General features: G+C 40.4%; 1 protein-coding gene and 1 long non-coding RNA gene across 2 annotated transcripts; one reads left to right on the top strand and one right to left on the bottom strand.

Annotated features, from left to right (window-relative positions):
* Positions 1–3198: 3198 nt before the first annotated feature.
* LOC134582850 (uncharacterized) lies at positions 3199–4627 on the bottom strand. The gene is made up of 4 exons (XR_010086278.1): positions 4529–4627; positions 3612–3673; positions 3342–3507; positions 3199–3254 (listed from the first exon to the last, which is right to left on the bottom strand). It is a non-coding gene; the product is annotated as an uncharacterized LOC134582850 (long non-coding RNA).
* Positions 4628–7945: 3318 nt separating this feature from the next.
* On the top strand, positions 7946–11887 carry SIVA1 (SIVA1 apoptosis inducing factor). The gene is made up of 4 exons (XM_063440470.1): positions 7946–8130; positions 9232–9402; positions 10375–10528; positions 11719–11887. The coding sequence occupies exons 1-4, from the start codon at positions 8013–8015 to the stop codon at positions 11774–11776; spliced, it is 501 nt and encodes a 166-aa protein (XP_063296540.1). The 5' UTR covers positions 7946–8012; the 3' UTR covers positions 11777–11887.
* The last annotated feature ends 10599 nt before the right edge of the window (positions 11888–22486 follow it).

The raw sequence follows: 22486 nt of genomic DNA, 5'->3' as shown, positions 1-22486 counted from the left end.
CCAAATATGGTGACAAGCTCGAAATTTGATTTGGAAATTTAATGATCCATTGTCTTTTTCAAGATGTATTGGACATTTTTGTGATTTCTGCTTACATGTTTTCAGTATAGGACCGGCCAAGGAATAGGAAAAAAGATATGTAGCCAAATTACAGATCTTGTGAGTTCAATGATTGCTTCCAAAACATATCACAGAGGTGGACCTGCGGAAAGTAAAGGAATACATTTTAGTTTTGTTTTGCTGCTTTATATGTTGTAACACGATAATTTTACTATCATTAGAAAATGATCAAACCTTTAATACCCATTTCATTCAAAATAAGATTTGTTTTAACAACTTTTTCTCACAGGCCACGTGGAGCAAAGATTTTTGATTTGAATTTGGAAGCTTTAGTTCTAAGTTATAAATATTTTATAGATTTGTTTCCAAGTTATACATACAAGAAGCCGAGCAATCCAGTTTTAAAATCACCAAACGTAAATCGGCGTAATTGACTATTTATTAGCATTATCAATTTTGAACTTCTGATAACTGGGACCAGAAATATAATTCCCCATCTATTTCTTTCCTTGTTTTTATTGGTCTCTGCTTCTTTAATGCTCTCTTCCACTGCCCCCTCTTAATATCTCCACCTATCTCCCCTGCTCCCTCCTCTTCTTTTCCATTGCATGCCCCTCTTTTCCATTGCATGCCCCTCTTTTCCATTGTATGCCCCTCTTTTCCATTGCATGCCCCTCTTTTCCATTGCATGCCCATCTTTTCCATTGTATGCCCCTCTTTTCCATTGCATGCCCCTCTTTTCCATTGCATGCCCCTCTTTTCCATTGTATGCCCCTCTTTTCCATTGTATGCCCCTCTTTTCCATTGTATGCCCCTCTTTTCCATTGTATGCCCCTCTTTTCCATTGTATGCCCATCTTTTCCATTGTATGCCCCTCTTTTCCATTGTATGCCCCTCTTTTCCATTGTATGCCCCTCTTTTCCATTGTATGCCCCTCTTTTCCATTGTATGCCCCTCTTTTCCAGGGAGCAGGGGGTCCGCACACATTATTTCCTTTCCCTTCTCTCGATCAGTTACTAATGATTTTTCCCTGTTATTTGCCTCCCCCTCCATTTTTTTCTCCAGATCGTTTATTTCCTGCACACATTACTAATACCCCATCATACCGATTATTCCTTTAGCCCATCTTACTTTATTCTTTTAGAAATACACAATGATCTTTCAAATAAAATTACTATAGGGGCGGCGGAAACAATGAGATGGAGAAAAGTTTTAAAAAAATCAATAAATATGAGCCAAGATCAAATCGACCCCCGACTAACCAGAGGGACATACTCCTGGGTCAAGTGAAGCCTTCCTTATTGTTGCTCTAAGACCCTCTAAAGCTTTCCTTGATTTATATTCTCTGTTAAAAGGATCCTATAGTGCCAGGAAAAAAAAGGCGTTTTCCTGGCACTAAAGGGTTAATAGGTCCCTTCCTCGCACCCCCCCACTCCCACAGGGCTGAAGGGATTAAAACCCCCTCAGCCACTATCCTTAATCCAGCGCCAACGTCCCTCGGCGCTGGGTCATTCTCTGCCCACGCTACTCCCATGGCCACGCATGCGCATTAGACCTCCCCATAGGAAAGCATTATACAATGGGGAAAATCTGATATGCAGAGTGTGAGGATGTCCAGCATCAGATAACGGACCAAAAGTCTGTTAGAATTCCAGAAGCACCCCCCAGGGCTGTCTGATAAACAGCCACTGAGGGCAGCCTTAGAGCTACAATCTAAACATTCTCTGGATCTTCCATGTTTAACATTGCAACTCTAACTGCTAAAGAGTCACAGCACCCAGACCACTTCAATTAGCTTAAGTGGTCTGAGTGCCTACAGCCTTTAAGATTTTGTTTTGCTATTCATTCTGATTGCTGGTTCACCTCACCAAGTTATACATTTATCAAATTTTCCCAGCCCTTGCTTTATTATGGAGCGTTCTGCCTATTGTGACAAATATTTCCTGTGTATTTAAAGGTTAGTTTATCTGGGATTTTTAGAAACCACAGACTTTGATGGCAAGTTGCAACACAGGACACACTCCAACTCTCTGGCTTTAAGCATTTTAATTTCTTTAACACATTCAGAAAGTGGATATAAAACATAAACAAAATAAATCATTGCTCTTTATTGAGTGCTAACTATATACACATAATCATCTAACTACAGTTGGGTGGCTTTCCAACACAAACGTATCATAGCACCAGATAAAGCTCAGTTTGTATCAGTCCAGCTCTCTCGGCTGGAATACCAGACTCTGAGTGAACTGACTCAGGCTGCTCTTACATACACTGATAATGAGGCAAGTGATTGGCAACTGGCTTCACCTGTAGAACTTTCTCTATTCAGTGCAATACCTGCCTGGATCCTCCCATGGAAATTTAACCCATAAAAGGGAGAGGTAGAATTTGCCCACGCAGGTCTTCTATACCTTCCATCAACAAATACACATTACATTTTTTTTCTCATACTATCAGTAGGCTAACTATTTTATACCTTGCAATACGGTCTGCATAAAAGGGACACTCCACACCTCTAAAGCACTTTTGGTTGCTGAAAAGCTTTACATGTGAAGAGTGTGTCCTTTTTTTCATTTTGCAAAAAGGGCAGATATAAATAGAAATTAAGACTTTTATAAATTAATCTGGCTACACCCACTTGGCTAGCAATCATAGAACCACTTCTGTTACTTCCTGGTTTGATTAGATTAGTGGAGCTAAACTCTAGAAGCAGCAATTGCCCAGAGTACCTGACTTGTAAAGTCTTCACACTGAGCTGCATTGGGAGGTCTGTGATTGGACAGTCACAGAAAGTCTGGGCAGGGGTTCGGAGTGTGGGGCTTGCAAAGGCAGCAAACGAGATCTGTAGGTTTTGGAAGCTGTTTTAGATAAAACCCCAATAAAAAAATATAATTAAATACATGTAAGTTTTCATTTGGTGCATATCTACTAAATATACATTTTTATTTTATTTTGTATTTGGGCAGTGGAGTATCCCTTTAAGCCAGGTCACCCTAAGGACCAGTAATACAACACAGTCCTATTCTTTCCTTAACCTTTCTAATAGTAAGATATGAGGCTTTCGTACTGCAAGTTGGGGTCATTTCATATCCTTGATAGCACAGATCCATTGTACCCAATATTGCCAAGTCCTAACCTACCTTTATTCATCCATTGTACTTCCCACATCCCCGGATTTGTCACTTCCACTTGCCCTGTGGATTTAAGATATAAACGTCAAGTCGAATGCTTTTTTTTCTCGAGTGCATTAGCCTCATCATGAACAAGTACATTTACTAAACCTCGGAATCCATGTTAAATGCCTCATCATATTCTGTCTTCCAGCGATAGGTTTCAGGTCTCCCATATATATCCAGGGGAATATTGCAGGTTAATTGCGAATCATCCTCCATGAACCTCACTTGAAGTTTGCTTGCAGACTTTACGTTTTTGCCACCTCCTGTAATTCTTTCAATGAAAATCAAACTTCAGTCATTTATCACAGACCAAATACTATGATCACATTAAAGAAAAATATTTATAAACAGTTCCCTTTAAGAGAGGCTTTTTACCCTTGCACCGATTTCTGATTTCTGTTCTGAATTGTTTTATACTCTGAATCCATCTTCCAATTCTGAAAAAAAATAACATGAGCGATGAAATGCAGTATAAGGAAGCACAGATTGTAAAACCTGTTATTGAGAGACGTACAATTATTGATTTTGTAACCGAAGCAACAGTCTTACAGGAATATTGACTATTGTGTAAATTCAAGGTGAATTTCATAGTTAAGGCCAGAGTAGCCAAACTGAAAGCATAACTGACTTGGAAAATTTTTCCGGTTCTACTATTTTTTAAATTTTAAAAAATTGTAAATTCACTTTAAATTCTCACTTCAGTGAATAACCATTGTAAAATGGTGTAAGTTACTACAGAAGAAATACATTTAGGGTGTGATTATGAGAGATATTAACATTGTTTTACTATTCCAAAACTATATGTATACAAAAAATAATAATAATATAGCCACTGGTTTGTATTTCAAATGACCAAACCTTGCTGAGGTGTTTATAGAGCTTGGAGTTTAATTGTGTCCATCATTATTATTGAATTAGCGTAATTTTTATCTCACAACAGAATACTATTGATCATAGTGAAAATATAGATTCACTTTTTAATCACCATTAAAGAAATCATAAAATTAACAACCGATTTCTAAATCTGGGAATCAATGTCAGGAATGTAGAGGCAACAGAGGCATGCGGAGGAAACTAGGGACTGTGGATAAAAATTTGAGACAGTCTGCAGCTATGTATCATATATCTATGCTAGAGTTATTCAAAAACTGTCAGAGTGTAATTTCACAATATTGTTGGTCATCCTGTGGGTGAGACTGTAAGAAATACACAAGTAAAATAAAGTATAAGATAAATAAAGTACCTAATGGTTAAAAAGTAAAATAAAGTAAGCGTGTAAAAACAAATCTTACAGTTCAGCTGTCTATGTCTGGAAAAGGAACCACAGTCTAGCACTTCCGTAGGAGTTTGTTGGTGCTGTCTCCTGGATACAAGACTTGATATCTCATGACTAATGAGACCTGGAGAGAACAAGCTGTTACTTTTCTAGATTACGGTAACAATAGGGAAACAATAATGTTCCTAGGTTGCAATACTAGCTACAATCAGCATGAACACCAAGCCAATTGCAATGAAGCCATTAGCTCATCCATCAATTACAATTATTCTTATTCATTTTAATGTATTTATTATTTTATAGACATTGTCAAAACGATGCTTCAAAAAAAAAATCTAGGGGTCACTCCCAGCTTGAAGTGTCCCTTTAATATGAATAGAAGCAAATTTGGAGGAAAGATTGGGTAAGAGAGCTGTTTAGAATGTAGGAATGCAGTATAAATACACACTATATCCAGAAGGTATGAGAAACTGAGAGATGTGCAGTCTGTATCTAAGATATGAAGAGAGCCAGCTAACCAGCCACTCAGCACTCTGAGTGAAATGCAGAAATGTAAAGTCCACGTTATTAATGCAGTTGAGAAAGCAGTAACTGGGAGCCAGAAGAGTCACATTTGTTGTCAGTTCCAAAATAGAGTGCCAAAAAATCTAAGTGGATGGCACAGAGACTGTTTGTTAGGGAAAGGAAACTAAACAAACAAACTGAATTAATAAACACGCAGAGACACTTAACTTGAAGTAAGACTCTATTTAAAGCCATATTTATATTTTTAAAACTTAGCATTGTAACTAGAGTTGAGCGGACACCTGGATGTTCGGGTCCGGCGGGTTCGGCCAAACTTTGAAAAAAGTTGAGTGGGGGCCATAAATAAAAATGGGGGGGGGGGTACCTGCGCGGTGGGTGGGGGCCATAAATAAAAATTCCCCGCCTCCTCCCAGGTGACTAGAGGTCCCCAAACCCCAAGTCACCCTCCCCCCCCCAAAAAAATTACCCCTACCTACCCCCCTCATCCTAAAAATAATGAGGGGGGACCCTTGTCTAAATACCTGATAAAAAAAAATAGACTTACCATTTGATGTCTTTTTTCTTCTAAAATCTTCTTTTTTCAGCCCCAAATAAAAAAATCCAGAATATCCGACGCACATAAAAAAAATAATAAAAAAAAACGAGCGCAAAAAAAAATAAAAAATAATTCTTCACCCATGGAGGGCTCCACGCAGACTAAGCTCTGCAGGGTGGGGGAAGGCTTATAAAGCCTTGCCACATCCTGCAATTAGGCTCAAAGCACTCTGATTGGTGGGTTTAAGCCATCCAATCAGAGTGCTCTGACAGGTAAATGAAGAGACTGACAGGTAAGTCTCTACATTTACCTGTCACAGCACTCTGATTGGTTGGCTTGAAATCCACCAATCAGAGTGCTCTGTGTCATTTTACACAGCGTGGGAAAGTTCTTTGGAATTTTCCCACGCTGTGTAAAATGACACAGAACACTCTGATTGGCTGGATTTCAAGCTAACCAATCAGAGTGCTCTGTGTCATTTTACACAGCATGGGAAAGTTCTTTGGAATTTTCCCAGCGCGTCGCGGGTGGGGGCTCAGGAGGGAGAATGTTTTTTTAACAGTGAGCAGCCTTCTTCACCCATGGAGGGCTCCGCGCAGACTGAGCTCTGCAGGGCACACGAGTCAAACACGTGTTGGTTGGCTGCCCTGCGGCCTTTCAAAACGCGTCATTAAATCGCCGAACTCCGAACTCCAACCCAAACATACAGTGATATGTCCGTGTTCGGGTCCAGGGTCCAAAAAACGTAATGTTCGGTACGAACTTTTCAGTTAGGGTTCGCTCAACTCTAATTGTAACTAATCACTACTATAATAAACACTGTAACTTTATTTAAAACATAAAATGAAACAAAGATTAATCCGGCATTGAACTCCAGGATAACCACCAAAAACTGCCCTAAAGAGGAACTGTCACCATCTGAGGACTAACACCACCTTGTGTCTAGAAGTGTCAGCCGTAGGAAAAATACTGAGACAATGTACTCCAGCTCATCTTTTGACTGGGTTGGAATTTCAAAGAAATATTTCATAAAGATTTTATAGAATTTTGGCGGTCCGTGAGAAATCAGTTAAAGCTATCAATTACACAACTCCTCTAGGCATGGATAACCCAGCTGAGCCATTACCCACATAGCTGACATAAACACAGCTCAGCCATCAGTCACTTAGTTCGACCATCAGTTACACAGCTCAGCCATCAGTCACACAGTTCAGCCATCGGTCACACAGTTCAGCCATTAGTCACACAGTTCAGCCATCAGTCACACAGTTCAGCCATCAGTCACACAGTTCAGCCATCGGTCACTCAGTTCAGCCATCGGTCACACAGTTCAGCCATCGGTCACACAGCTCAGCCATCAGTCACTCAGTTCAGCCATCAGTCACACAGTTCAGCCATCAGTCACACAGTTCAGCCATCAGTCACTCACTTCAGCCATCGGTCACTCAGTTCAGTCATCGGTCACACAGTTCAGCCATCAGTCACTCAGTTCAGCCATCGGTCACACAGTTCAGCCATCAGTCACACAGTTCAGCCATTGGTCAGTTCAGCCATCGGTCACACAGCTCAGCCATCAGTCACACAGTTCAGCCATCGGTCACACAGTTCAGCCATTGGTCAGTTCAGCCATCGGTCACACAGCTCAGCCATCAGTCACACAGTTCAGCCATTGGTCAGTTCAGCCATCAGTCACTCAGTTCAGCCATTGGTCAGTTCAGCCATCAGTCAGTTCAGCCATCCGTCAGTTCAGCCATCAGTCAGTTCAGCCATTGGTCAGTTCAGCCATCAGTCACTCAGTTCAGCCATTGGTCAGTTCAGCCATCAGTCAGTTCAGCCATCAGTCAGTTCAGCCATCAGTCAGTTCAGCCATTGGTCAGTTCAGCCATTGGTCAGTTCAGCCATCAGTCACTCAGTTCAGCCATTGGTCAGTTCAGCCATCAGTCACTCAGTTCAGCCATTGGTCAGTTCAGCCATCAGTCACTCAGTTCAGCCATTGGCCAGTTCAGCCATCAGTCAGTTCAGCCATTGGCCAGTTCAGCCATCAGTCAGTTCAGCCATTGGCCAGTTCAGCCATCAGTCAGTTCAGCCATCAGTCAGTTCAGCCATCAGTCAGTACAGCCATTGGCCAGTTCAGCCATCAGTCAGTCACTCAGTCACTCAGTTCAGTCACAGATACATTGTAGCCATGCTGCCTGATGGTAAACATTGTAACACAGTCAATGTAGAGAACTCCTGACCACGCCCACCCAGCCGTCAGTCCTACCCGCCTCTCACACTCCCAGCCAATCACAGCACCCAGTGGCTCCAGCCGCAGGCTGTGATTGGCTGGACCCCGTGGCCGCGCTGTGTAAAGTGTGGCGGGGCGCTGTGCGCATGCTCCGTCCTGTCTGCGCGTGGCTCGCGTTTCCGGGTGCAGCAGCTGCCTGTCTCCCCGCACACTATGCCCAAGCGTTCCTACCCGTTCGATGGTGTCACCCCGCAGCAGCTCAAGATCCACGTCGGCCAGAGGGAGATGTGTGAGAGCGTGCTGGGGGAGCGCTACAAGCAGGAGATCTTCGGTGGGAGTACTGCTGTGCTCAGTGTTCGCTGTCAATAAAGCTTGTTGAAGCTGAGCCCCCAGCAGCCAGGCAGGACCCCCAGGATACCCCCGGACTCTCCCAGGGCCACCAGAATCCCAGAACCCCCCAAACACCCAGAATCCCAGACCCCCCCCCTAACACCCAGAACCCCCCAGAATCCCAGACACACCCAAAAAAAACAGAATCTCAGACCCCCCAAACACCCAGAATCCGACACACCCAGACCCCCTCAAACCTCACAGACCCCACCCCAGAACCTCACAGACCCCCCCACCCCAGAACCTCACAGACCCCCCCACCCCAGAACCTCACAGACCCCCCCACTCCCCAGAATCCCCCAATGCAATAACTGCAATAACTCCTTTACTTCATCACTGCCTGACTACTAAAAGCCATTCCCTCTATTGCCCCCTCTGGGGTAACCTGCTGGCTGCCCTCAGCTTTATTATTTCCATGTTACCATGTGGTTGTTCATGAATGTAGAGGAATGCGCATCCAAATGCAATCCGTTAAATTTGCAAAAGCAAATTCATAGTTTACTAAAGAGATCGATAATGTATTATGACTGCAGTATAAATCATACAAATGTACAAGTGCTCAAATAATTGTAGTATGGCTGTTTTAGGAATGATGTGGATTGGTGAATCAGATTAGACACAGAGGTGCCAGGCCCACAAACTAATATTAAATCGAAGTGCTTCTGTTCTAGAATGTAAATGGTTCAAATAAACTAATTTTTAATAACTGCAACTGAACATGAAACTGGTGAATATTAAGAAACTAACCATATCTATCAGACCTGCATAGTCTGCTGTGGATGCAGTAATTGCTATTGCCGTTTGATATACTGCAGTCCGTTGCACCAGGTTTTCTGTTTTGCTACAAAGTGGTTTCCTCGGGTCAAGAACAATGCAAGCATTTAAGCTTACAAATAGTGATCGTGATATAAGGTGTGTGTGTGTGTGTGTTCCAAACGTACAATGTGTCCTATGTGCGTTTGTTTTGGTTTTCTGCATTGCCTAAAATATTTGTAGTTCAATGATGGACAACTAGTTTAATATTTATTTATTTAAATTCTAGAAAAGACCAAGAAGCTCCTATTCAGCGGAGCAAAGTCGGTCCTGCAAAATGCAGAGCATCAGAATGGGCAGAATGGGAAGGAAGACCACTGCACAGTGCCAGAGCTATTAAATGGACAGACCATTATTGGACAAGATGGGAAATTACATAGAAACAAACAAGCACCAAAAGGTACGTATCACTGACAAACCTAAATACTGCTAATTGTGTGGTCTGTTGGTTTTTATAGCATGTCTGTGCCCAGTTAAAAACACCAAATTAACCATTTTATGAACTGTTATCATTCATAACATCCACTTTCAGCTCAGCATTCAAAATGTTAAAGAGCATTCTGCTAGCGTATTGTTATTTATCCTGTCTATTTGGTACTGTATATCCACTGTGCAACAGGTGGGTAGCAAATACAAGTGTTCTCTGTACAGACTTACACATACTTGTGTAAACTTCTCTCCATCTCCTAAACTAAATGATGGGGGGGAAAAAAAACATGATAACAGCAGCTAACCATTAACGGTCTTTTTTTAAAGAGTACATGTCATGACAAATACGACTTAAACATTTCATCTGTATATTGTGCTAGAAGAATTGCCAGCCAATATCTCAATTACTCTAAAATCATCAGAGGTAAAAACAGCCCTTCCCTCCTCCTCTCAGTTCAGTTTCTTCCAAACCTGACCCAATCAGCATGGTAAGAAGGCTGTGCTCTGTGAAACCCTACTCTGGGTGTCTCTCCTGTTAGAATTCAAACTAAGGTGAAACCAATGCCTACAAGGGGAAGTAGGGAGGAGGGGCAAGCTCTTCTGCATGTCTGTGTCTGGGCAATCTGAGAATGGTAAGGGAGAACACAATACATCTTATTTACACATTGACAATGTAAGGTGTCAAGGGCGTTTTAACCTTTTTGGGAAGCAAAAAGGATTTTAATTATTATTTATTTATTGTTTTCTTATGCTTCCCATAAGTCCATGTGACTAAGATATGGCTTTTTTGACACCTGCACACTGAACTGTAACCCAACTTCCACGTTGTACCTAGCATGTTTGTGTGCATGCTATGTCCCAATAAAGATGTGATGGAAGCTGTGCATAGTAATGTTTTACAGAGATGTGCTGTTATAACTGGTGCCGTTCCTTTCTCATACAGCACTGAATATGGGAAACTCAAAAGCGTGTTCCTTCTGTGTCCGATCTGTTGGTGAAAATGTATCGTGTTCACAGTGTGAGCGTTCTGTGTGCAAAAGTTGCTGCATGTCTTGCAATTGCTGCTCGGCAGCAATATGCTCTTTCTGTAGAGTTGCGTAAGTATTCACAAATACATTTTTTGACTCATTTCTAACATGTTTTCATTACTGCCGCTCCCCCCCCCCTTTCAAAATTGAAAGGATTAAATAATAGTTAACTTGCTTATATTCGTGTTCTGGGATAGTCTCCTCTCTGCATCTCAATCCACTTCCTCTGAAGATATCATTACTGATGACTTGTGTCCAATCAGGTGCTTCTCATAGAGAAGCATTATGACACATGGTGCATGCAAGGCTTTATGCGAACAGTCATCACTTATCTGAGAAGCATTTACTTTGTTATGAACTACAGTTCAAAGCGGGTGAGATAAGAAAGTCTCCCTGCTGTCTGCTTGACCGATGTGAGTTACTAAGAAGATTTATAAAAGTGGTAATTTTTCTCTTTAGATTGCTGGTTTCATAAGTTAAATCAGAGTTGCACTTTATGCTAAAGCTGAAGTTCTTGTATGGACTCTAATGTCCTTTTACCAAAAGAGTTTTTTTGACCCAGGAATTCAGATTAAGATGCTTTTGTCTAAGTCATTGACAATGTAAATCACGGTCATATCTGAGAAATGGTGCTTTTTTTTTTTTTTTTTTTTTTTACATTTTGGTTTATAACATATCTCTGTAGTTGCTGTAGCACCACTTTCTCCTTTAGATACTTTAATTTTTCAAAGGTCTTCATGTCATGCAATGCTAAATAGATTTAGGACATTGCACACAGCTCATGCCTGCATTTTCTAAATGAACAGTGAGTGGAGCAGTTGCTCACCTTGTGGTTTGTGAAACCCTCACAGCCTGGTGCTGTGTTCAGTCCTTTTCTGAGAAGGATTGGTTGAAAGTTGTCCAGCTCGATTACTTTAAAATAGGTGTACCAGCTGCAGTGAGGAATTGTGTTGGTGCTGGAGTAATGGTATGTTTAAATGGATACTCCGGAACCCTAAAATACTTTGGCAGGCTATTGCTAGTTGTTTCTAGATCTACCCCCATTAGAACAAGTGTGTAACTAAATGCATGCCTGCCTTTGTTGTATATCTACTAAACAAAGACTTATTTTTTTTTATATTTGGGCAATGGAGTGTCCCTTTTTTTAATTGTGAGATAGATCTATGATGAGATGTTGTACATAATGTTAATTCTATATATGCAGTCAATACCGTTAATAGCAGATTTGATACACTAATTAAAATGTTTCCCAATTTCAGGGACAGCGACCCCGGGGAACGGGTCTTCTGCACTTCCTGTTCTGTGTTTGAATTGTAAAGAATGTTCTAATGCATGTAGTAAATACTTTTATATTCTAACTCCTAAATATTTTTATATTTGTATGAAAATTTTTATATGTAATAAAATTAAACTTCGTAATAAATACAACTTGGCTAAAGAGCATGTTTTTTATGTAAAGATTACAATTAAGAGTTCTATACAAAACTTGACCAAACTATCGTGCATATATTTACACATTTTCTTTCCAGTAATATACAAACCCCTATATACAGGCATACCCCCCTTTACATACACTCAGGAGTACAGACATTCCTGCGCCTCTTCTGTTTGCAAGTGAACAATAAATGGAAGGTTCTATTCTCGCCCGGAGCAGCTCAGTTCAGTGTCATTGGGGCAAGAACTTTTCCCACCTTCTCACATGGCACAGGTCCATCTCAAATTTATAATGCCTACTCCTAGAGCTGAAACGTTGATGTCCTGTAACAAATAAAGAATATTGAAAGATTGAAAAATTCCTGGAGTGCCGGTATTTACTTGGATGGATATACACATTTATGGTTTAACTTTGAATCCTCAGAATTGTGGCTAATGCAGCTAAACTGCTAAGTCATAGTTACAGCAAATGGCAGGGTAAACCCTTTCACTGGATGGCAGCCGACGAGAGAGAGAGATATCTCTATCTTTTTTTTGGTCGGCTGCCATCCAGTGAAAGGGTTTACCCTGCCATTTGCTGTAACTATGACTTAGCAGTTTAGCTGCATTAGCCACAATTCTGAGGATTCAAAGTTAAACCATAAATGTGTAAAGTGATAGAGCGGTTTCTAAACAAAGTGTGCAACTAAGCTGCTAAAAATACAAATTGGCACTGTATTGACAGAAAATGGCCCAGTGGGCAGGTTTATTTTACTTTCCTCCCAGTTTAAGGTTGTCCAATGAGTAAAACATTAAAGAGACATGGTACAATCTGGAATTAGTTTTTTTTTGTTTTTTGTTTTTTTTGCGGTTTGTTTTGACTGAATAAAAGCACACTGGAAATCTAAAGTTGTAGTATCAGTTATGCCTGTAAACGACTATTGCAATGCAGAAAAAAAGTATTGCTTCACTTTCAGTACATCTTCGTTTTACATACATGCTCTGGTCCAATTGTGTACTTAAAAGTGGGGTATGCCTGTAGTGACCTATCTAGTATTGAAGGACAAGCACGTATGCGGTCTATGCCGTCTTTAAAACCCTCTCATTTATATTCTTTTCATTATCCTTGTACTCCAGTTTCTTTTTACAATCATGACAACCTAACTTATTTTTTCAGTCCTCTCCTCACTTTTTTTTATCGTAAATACAATATTGTTCCTGTACCATCACATTACATTCTGTGTTTGCCATACTTAATCCAGAGCTTTTCAGAAAATTGTTCGCTTCATGACAAATTTCTCTAGAATCTAGGAGCCAGGACCAAATTTGTTCATCAGAATGTGCTTTAGGGCAGGATTTAAAAAAAAAAAAAAAGTATATGCATGGTGATGGTTGGTTATATATTTTTTAATTCCCCCCCCCCCCCCCCCCCCCAAACATAGCCCATACAATCATATCCTAACATCGCATAAGAATGTTCTATAAACACCCACATTCAGTGCCTTATCTTGGCAGGCTTTCTTGTATGTTAAGCCACCACTTTTGGGGGCTTGTCTCCATACAATCCATTCTTGGCTTCCCGAAGTATCTTCTTACCACCAGAATTGGCTAGTAAACTGGTTCATGGATTGCAGGATAAAACTTACCAGGAAAGGTTAAAGGATCTTAACATGTATAGCTTGGAGGAAAGACGAGACACGGGGGGATATGATAGAAACATTTAAATACATAAAGGGAATCAACACAGGAAAGGAGGAGACTATATTTAAAAGAAGAGAAACTACCACAACAAGAGGACATAGTCTTAAATTAGAGGGACAAAGGTTTAAAAATAATATCCGGAAGTATTACTTTACTGAGAGGGTAGTGGATGCATGGAATAGCCTTCCAGCTGAAGTGGGAGAGGGTAACACAGTAAAGGAGTTTAAGCATGCGTGGGATAGGCATAAGGCTATCCTAACTATAAGATAAGGCCAGGGACTAATGAAAGTATTTAGAAAATTGGGCAGACTAGATGGGCCGAGTGGTTCTTATCTGCCGTCACATTCTAGGTTTCCTGTTACGCTGAGCTGATCTGGAAGTACTATCTAAATCGTCAGTCACAGCTTGAGTATTTTATCAGAAATGTTTTGGTTTTCAGATCGCTGCAACTATTGTAAAAAACTGTTATATTTCAATCCAATATTCTGCAGATCAGACCCTAAATAATGTTTGGTCACTTTCCAAATGCTCAACATGCCTTGTGACTGTGTATGTACATCTAATTTTAGTCTAGAACAAGCTGGTTGATTTTGCAAACTTTTGGTTTACAAGCTTTTATAGGAAGGTTACAAAGGAATTGTATCCTTTGCCACTAACCTAGAAAACTCCTAATGTGTTTTAAGATAATGATCCACCTGCTTCTCTAATAAACCATCCTAAAGCTAAAATGTCATAGACCTCATTGAAATCTTTTAATGCCCCTGCATGCATCTGTCTAGCCCATTTTTTTTCCTTCTGCTGTCACATACTGCATGAATTCACAGGGAATAGGGCATTAGCAGCTGTTGGCAGAGCTACACCAGAAGTTTCTTACACATTTATATTTATATCTTGTGTGTGATTGGGGAAACTTGGAGCAATAGAAATTTATTTTTGTTCCTCTAATGAAGCATTTTAAATGCTCCTGAGAAAATCTACTGGTTTATTAGAAAGCTGTGCTCAAAAGCAGGGGTTCTAAAACTAGCCTTTGTTGTCCCTGTCTGTCCATTTTTTTTTTTTAGATTGTTCTGTACCAATGGATGTTCTATATACCTACATTCCGGTACCTGCATCCCCTGTGTTGTCAGATCTAAGATGGTCTTTATCTACTGAATTCTGTATTTAAAAAGCAGCTCTGACCTGTTTATTATGGCATTCCAAAATATATCCAGTTAGCTGACCTTGTAGATAGGTTACACTACAAGTAATGGGGATAATGGCTTTTGTGATTAATTTTTTTTGCATAGTTGAAAAGAGCTTTTCTTACATCTGTTTTTGTTGATTTAAAAAAAAAAATTGATGCCCTTCCAATTTTGCAACTAACTAGGGGGGGGGGGGGGGGAGAATCTTTCTTGACCCCAGAATGGCAGTCTTATACTGTGATCAGCCCAAAAATGTTAAAAATATATTCCTGATTTATGTTTTGCAAGTGTTCATTAATTCAGTTGCTGTTTAAACCTCTGTAGAGACTTTGATAAAGCCAGCTCTTTGGCTGAGAATTCCACATCCTTATTGTTTTTGCTGTAAAAGAACCTTTCTTTTGCCTTAGCCCAGTGTTTCCCAAACCAGTCATCCAGTCCCCGTATTGTCCTAATCTCCATTGGATTAAAACTGGGAAATACATAGATCCTGGATTGCTGATGGGCCATGTTAACTGGTTTGGGTACCACTGTCTCCTTTCTTCCAGGCTAAATGCGGAACGTTATGTCCTATGTATAAGCCTGTTTATGAATAGATTTCCAGACAATGGTTTTTGTTGGCCTTGAATATATTTGTATAATTCTATCAAAACCCTCCGGGTTCTTTTACAATCAATATATTTTACATAGACTGACTTAACTGAAAAGTTAATAGTTTAACACTTTAATACGTGTCTACATTACGCAATCAATACTTTACATTTTATCAGCATTTATTACCATACCTGAAAGAGAAGATTTGTTGGTGGGAGATACTCTATATAATAGGGCTCGTTAAATCCCTGGTAGCCATGGCAACCAGGAAATTTTGTCCTGGTATTTGTAAACCTGTTTAAGCCTTGAGGTGACTGGCTGCCTGAGAGCAGAGGCGGGCAGTCGGATCACGGAGGCTTGAGGGAGGTGGCCAGCCAGCTCATTGAGATGCAAGGGAGGGAGACCGGCTCATGGAGAACTGTGAGTGGGGCGGCCGGCTCATTTATTGCTGAGGGAGGGATGGGGGCGGCCAGCCTATGGAGAGCTGAGGGAGGCGGACGGCTGACTGAGGGGACAACCGGGTAATGGAGAGCAGAGGCAGGCGGAAGGATGACAATGCCGCGGTGAGCTGTAACCTCCCTGCTCTGCTCCCTCACGCAGCTTGTAATGATGCCGTGAGCCGGGTTATGACGTCACTCTGGCTCACCAAACAGTGCGCGAATAGGAGCTGCGTAAGGAGATGACAGCAGCCCCACTGGACCTCAGGGAAAGCCTATCCACTCCAGCTCTCCAGAAGTAAGGAGCCTGGGTGGATTTAAATAAAGTAATTACTTGTGAGTGTTTGTGTGTCTGTATGTCTGAGTGTTTTTACTCACTTCTCCCCCCCCCCCCCCCCTCCCCTCCATGCTGATGACGCTGCGGCTGGACCCCCACCTCCATAGCTGAGATTATCAATCTTGACTATCTCAGCCAATCAAATGCTTCCCCATAGGAAAGCATTGGAAGACTATTGCGCATGCAAGTCAAAATGCCACTGCACCCATTTAGAGGTGCATTGAATCAATGCATCCCTATAGAGCACATTACTAAGCGGTAGTAATTTTGGTGACTATAGTGTCCCTTTAATATATTCATTCAGTTCAACAGCATACATGGTTTACTAAATGGAGAATTGCTGGGAATTCAAAGCAAAGTTCAAATTTAAGGTCAAAGCAGCCAAACTGGATTGGAGAATTTTGCCAGTTCACTCATTTTGAACTTAAAATTTTAAATTCACATAGAATTCCTGGCAATTCTGGTACACAGAACAGAAACGGTTTAGTGGGCTGCCAGTACAGAACAAACAACTAAATGGGGATGGTTAGAGATCCTTGACCATCGGCATTGTGAAGCACTTCTGGAGGCCGTCTGAGTGACTGTCGCTAGAGGTGTTACCAGGCAGCAATGTAAACACTGCCCTTTTTTTTTTTTTTTTCTGGAAAGTCAGTGTTTACATTGAAACGCGTTCAGGGACAGGATATAGCCTTCAGAACAACTGCATTAAGCTGTAGTGGTTCTGGTGACTATAGTGTCCCTTTAAGAATTGTATTTTTGGTGTGGATTTCTCTGGCTCCTAACTTTTCTAGCTGGCTCCTAGATTCCAAGCAAATTTGTCAAGCCCTGCTCTATAACACCAAGATACTGGTTGACCTATGTTATGCCAAGTGGTGAAACAATTAAGCTAAATGGGTGACTTGGGAACTAGTTGCCAAGTGGCGATGAGAGGCTCTACCTATGATTTGGCCTGTTGGGTATGTTTCCCACCGACCATTGTGGTGGGGTGTTGGCCTCTTGCTGAGGTTTAAAGAGATTCAAAAAAAGTTGGCCGTGACAGGTGAGGCCCTGGCTGCTTTTGCTAAGAGGGCAGAGATGGGAGGCAGTAACTATGATTTGGCCCGAGGGGCGAATACCTCTGTAGTTGAGAATGAGAGTTGGCCTTGCGGGACCGCTATATAATGGCACGAGAAGCCGAAAACTACCTATGGCCACTTATGGTACACTAACAGCCAGAACAAGCTAAAGATAAGTTCTGTAGAGTGAGTGGTTGTAGTAAGAAAGGAGGTAGTATCGTAAAACCAGTCACATACGTGGTGACTTAAAAACGTAAGAGGGTAAGAATAGGTGAATAGAAAGTGGAAAGCAAAAGAAAATGTTTACAGAGATACTTGATATACACTCGGTCAGGTGCGATTTATCACTTGTAACCCCAGAAATATGGTATTTTCTCCTGTGTTTGTGTCTTGAGTTTTATATATTGTTTTTATTGGTAAAGCTTGCAACATCTTTCTGTTCACCCTAACCAAATATGAATACAAATTGCAGTTACGCACAGCAGCAATCCCATCGTTTGTTTTTAAAACCAAAACAATAATTATAATAAAAGTTAATGATCTTTGCTTATATTCTTTTTCTTCTCCTAATGGGTTTTATCTTAACTGTTTGCAACATCTGGTTCACCGGCAAACTTCTCTTTCATTTGGCATTAGCGCTATTAACACCAAATCGACTTGTCATCTTCAATAAAACCTCCTGCCATATAGCGGTGAGGTTAGGAGTAGCTTTATATCTCCTTCTAATTACCTACTTATCAAGTCTGATTCCCAACGACAGAACTTTTCCACTTGCAGTTTTGTGTTTTTTCTTTTTCTATTTATGAGTCTCGCATGTCTGTGTATCCTTTCATCAATACACATTTATCAGCTTCAGAATATCATTTTTTATTTTTCCTTAAAACAGTTTCTTCCATTGCAGTTTTAATTTTTCTATATAGCTATCTATATCTTGCATACTGCAATACTCTGGTATTTTTTTTAATTTTTTTTTTTTTATATTTCATAAACACCCTCTTTTAGACCACTGCCCTATGATCTTCTGTGTCTTTGACCTTTCCTCGCCTACCCCTTTATACATTTACATTTGTTTTCCCTTCACTTTTCTTTGCTCATGCCGTTGAAATAAAGGGAAGGGACCATGGTCATTTCTTAAAGGGACTCTAAAGTCACCAAAACAAAAACTGTATTCCTAACACTATAGTGTCTCTCGGCCGTGTCCCCCAAAGGTTTATTCACTTACCTAATTCCAGCGCTGAGGTTCCTTGGTGCTGGATCGAATGTCATCTCCTGCGACATCAGTGATTGGCTTCTTGTAGGTTATGCAAGACGCTAGGCATCCTCATGCAAAGCGTGAGGACGTCCACCGTCAGTTCACGGAGTAAAACACCATAAAATGCAAAGAAGAGCATCGAGTTGCTGTCTGGGAGTCTGGAAGGAGTGAAGGTGCACCAACAGTGGGCGTTATTGAAGTGTAACTCCCACCTTTGTAAGGAGATCGCGGAGGGAAATGTAAGTGGTGGCAAGTTCCCTTAAAAAAAAAAAAAAATTTGGTTTGACAGGATAACAATGATAAACATTAATTCATATTACAATCTCATCAAATTGTTTTGCGTCAAACTGTGATGCCTATGTAAAGAGTGGAACATTGCATAGATGAATCTCATATAAACCCAGGCAAAGAAGAACATTTTTACTATAATTTACTTAGCGTAACTTTCTTTTTCTGAAGTTTTCTATGGTAGCATTACAACTCGGTTGGTGGGACAACAAAGTGCAGTGGATAAGCATGTTTAATAAAAACAAAACTTTGATGTTGCGGTGAGATTACTTACCAAACTGGGCAAAGAAATCTCATTAGTAGTAAGTGGATTGATTGTAGCCAGAAAGACATAAGGCTTACGTATTTTGAGGACACCATATGGCGGTTATCTTAGGATTTAAGATTTACACAGTTGCTTCTTTGTAGATATGGAGAATACAGTGTTAAGCAGGTGTGGAAAAAAAAATAGATTCAGATGAACTACTTCATCCAAAGAAAAATATAAATTTATTTTGAAAATGATTTGGGAAAATCTATTTAGAAGTACGCAAAGGGAACAAAGATTATCCAATTGGTCTACTGCAAAATATTGACATGGTATATAGATAGTGTGTTTAAGAACTCAGTGAAGGGGTGAAATAGGAATGGTATTTAGCAGAGATAGATTGAATGTCTGACACTCTAATCACCAGAACCACTATGTCTTAAAGAAACACTACAGGGTCAGGAATACATGGGACTGCATATTCACCTTTTGAGTCATTGATTGTATATTTATTATTGTATTTGATCGTGTCCCTGAGAAAGTCCACTGAGGTAAAGCTGTTTTATTTTTGTTATATGTATGACGATTTGCACAAAATAAATCACTTTGAAATCTGTAGAGAGTCATCCATTTATTTTCCAACACTGGACCTCACATACAGTAGAGAGGAAGTTAGGAAGGTGATAGTCCCCAGACTTAACCCGGAGAGGCACCCCAAGGCTCAAAAACTTTAAATATTTCTGTGAGTGCCATTTTTATTGTACTATACTGTAATTTACTATGTGCTGTTTATTTATTCCTTTATAGATGCACAGCTGAATCCCAATATCGGGCACATATATATTATAGAATTTCCATTTGTATGAATGGAATACTGCAAACTCAGGCAAATCTTTGTTTAGTTTAGAAAGTAGAAAAGTCCTTAATTTGGTACCGTTATCTGTGATTGCAAGATTTAAGAATACCAAATTAGGGAGCTATTGCCTAAACAAAGCCGCTAAAGGTGGAGAGGGAGGCAGCGCCACAGGTGAAAAAAAAAACAAAAAACTGGTTTTAAACTATGCAAGACACTACATAAGAGAGAATACGTATAAGATAAAAAAAACAAGAGTTCGAAATATCGATAACGAATAATAATCAGGAGTCCAAAAGAGTCTATGCCTGACTAATACAGGGAGTGCAGAATTATTAGGCAAGTTGTATTTTTGAGGATTCATTGTATTATTGAACAACAACCATGTTCTCAATGAACCCAAAAAACTCATTAATATCAAAGCTGAATATTTTTGGAAGTAGTTTTTAGTTTGTTTTTAGTTATAGGTATTTTAGGGGGATATCTGTGTGTGCAGGTGACTATTACTGTGCATAATTATTAGGCAACTTAACAAAAAACAAATATATACCCATTTCAATTATTTATTTTTACCAGTGAAACCAATATAACATCTCAACATTCACAAATATACATTTCTGACATTCAAAAACATAACAAAAACAAATCAGTGACCAATATAGCCACCTTTCTTTGCAAGGACACTCAAAAGCCTGCCATCCATGGATTCTGTCAGTGTTTTGATCTGTTCACCATCAACATTGCGTGCAGCAGCAACCACAGCCTCCCAGACACTGTTCAGAGAGGTGTACTGTTTTCCCTCCTTGTAAATCTCACATTTGATGATGGACCACAGGTTCTCAATGGGGTTCAGATCAGGTGAACAAGGAGGCCATGTCATTAGATTTTCTTATTTTATACCCTTTCTTGCCAGCCACGCTGTGGAGTACTTGGACGCGTGTGATGGAGCATTGTCCTGCATGAAAATCATGTTTTTCTTGAAGGATGCAGACTTCTTCCTGTACCACTGCTTGAAGAAGGTGTCTTCCAGAAACTGACAGTAGGACTGGGAGTTGAGCTTGACTCCATCCTCAACCCGAAAAGGCCCCACAAGCTCATCTTTGATGATACCAGCCCAAACCAGTACTCCACCTCCACCTTGCTGGTGTCTGAGTCGGACTGGAGCTCTCTGCCCTTTACCAATCCATCCATCTGGCCCATCAAGACTCACTCTCATTTCATCAGTCCATAAAACCTTAGAAAAATCAGTCTTGAGATATTTCTTGGCCCAGTCTTGACGTTTCAGCTTGTGTGTCTTGTTCAGTGGTGGTCGTCTTTCAGCCTTTCTTACCTTGGCCATGTCTCTGAGTATTGCACACCTTGTGCTTTTGGGCACTCCAGTGATGTTGCAGCTCTGAAATATGGCCAAACTGGTGGCAAGTGGCATCTTGGCAGCTGCACGCTTGACTTTTCTCAGTTCATGGGCAGTTATTTTGCGCCTTGGTTTCTCCACACGCTTCTTGCGACCCTGTTGACTATTTTGAATGAAACGCTTGATTGTTCGATGATCACGCTTCAGAAGCTTTGCAATTTTAAGAGTGCTGCATCCCTCTGCAAGATATCTCACTATTTTTGACTTTTCTGAGCCTGTCAAGTCCTTCTTTTGACCCATTTTGCCAAAGGAAAGGAAGTTGCCTAATAATTATGCACACCTGATATAGGGTGTTGATGTCATTAGACCACACCCCTTCTCATTACAGAGATGCACATCACCTAATATGCTTAATTGGTAGTAGGCTTTCGAGCCTATACAGCTTGGAGTAAGACAACATGCATAAAGAGGATGATGTGGTCAAAATACTCATTTGCCTAATAATTCTGCACTCCCTGTACATCAAAAAGTCCAAATGAAACCTTGTATAAGAAGACAATCACAATCTTGTCAGGGGAAGTATTCCCCAGTAAGGTATGGGCATGGGATCAGTCCCAAAATATAAAGACAGCAAATAATGGTGCAGTATATCCCAACAGGTACTAAGTACTATTTTGTAAGAGGTCTATATGGTCCTACTCACATTTTCCAGAGCTATAAGACTAGCTCTAGTGTGGATGGCATCAGTGGTACAATCCCCACTTATGGGATATGTGACGTTTTGTAGTAGATGGATATCTTGTTGGTATAAGGACTATATGAAATATAAATGAAACAATAAAAGTGCTTATTGTATAAAAGCCAGAGGTGAAATAATAAAATACAAAGTGGTTACTCACATTTTATTGAGCAGGCAGACTGCTCAATGAATAAAGCTTGAGTGGTATAATCCCCACCAAGAATTCTTTGGAGTAAACATCTCACTAGAACAATAAAAACTCCAGGTAAATGTACCTGGTGCCAGGTAAAAATAAATAAATACATAACAGAGTAAAATGGCTCTTACAAGTTGTAAGTGGCCAAAATATCTTTAATAAAATACAGCAATTAAAATACCACAACGTGTTTCTTCCCTTAGGGCTTTCTCAAGTGGCTAATAGCATGTACCTGACAACACTGGCTTGATATAGGCCTCAGATTACTTGATTTTGGCGCCAAAATGACATCATGGTCTCATGTCCACTTTTTTTTTTTTTTGTTTAACTTTATTATAGAACATGTTTCAGCCATATTAGGGAGGGCAATAAAACATGTGTCAGCC

The sequence above is a fragment of the Pelobates fuscus genome, chromosome 13 (assembly GCF_036172605.1).
Source record: "Pelobates fuscus isolate aPelFus1 chromosome 13, aPelFus1.pri, whole genome shotgun sequence".
Lineage (NCBI taxonomy): Eukaryota > Metazoa > Chordata > Amphibia > Anura > Pelobatidae > Pelobates > Pelobates fuscus.
This window is presented reverse-complemented; position numbering and strand designations above follow the sequence as displayed.

Bases quoted from the DNA above. Each gene is read 5' to 3' on its own strand.
- SIVA1 (XM_063440470.1), top strand. From the start codon at position 8,013: ATGCCCAAGCGTTCCTACCCGTTCGATGGTGTCACCCCGCAGCAGCTC. The intron at 9,403-10,374 runs GTACGTATCACT...TTTCTCATACAG, and splicing joins AAACAAACAAGCACCAAAAG to CACTGAATATGGGAAACTCA. The intron at 10,529-11,718 runs GTAAGTATTCAC...TCCCAATTTCAG, and splicing joins TGCTCTTTCTGTAGAGTTGC to GGACAGCGACCCCGGGGAAC.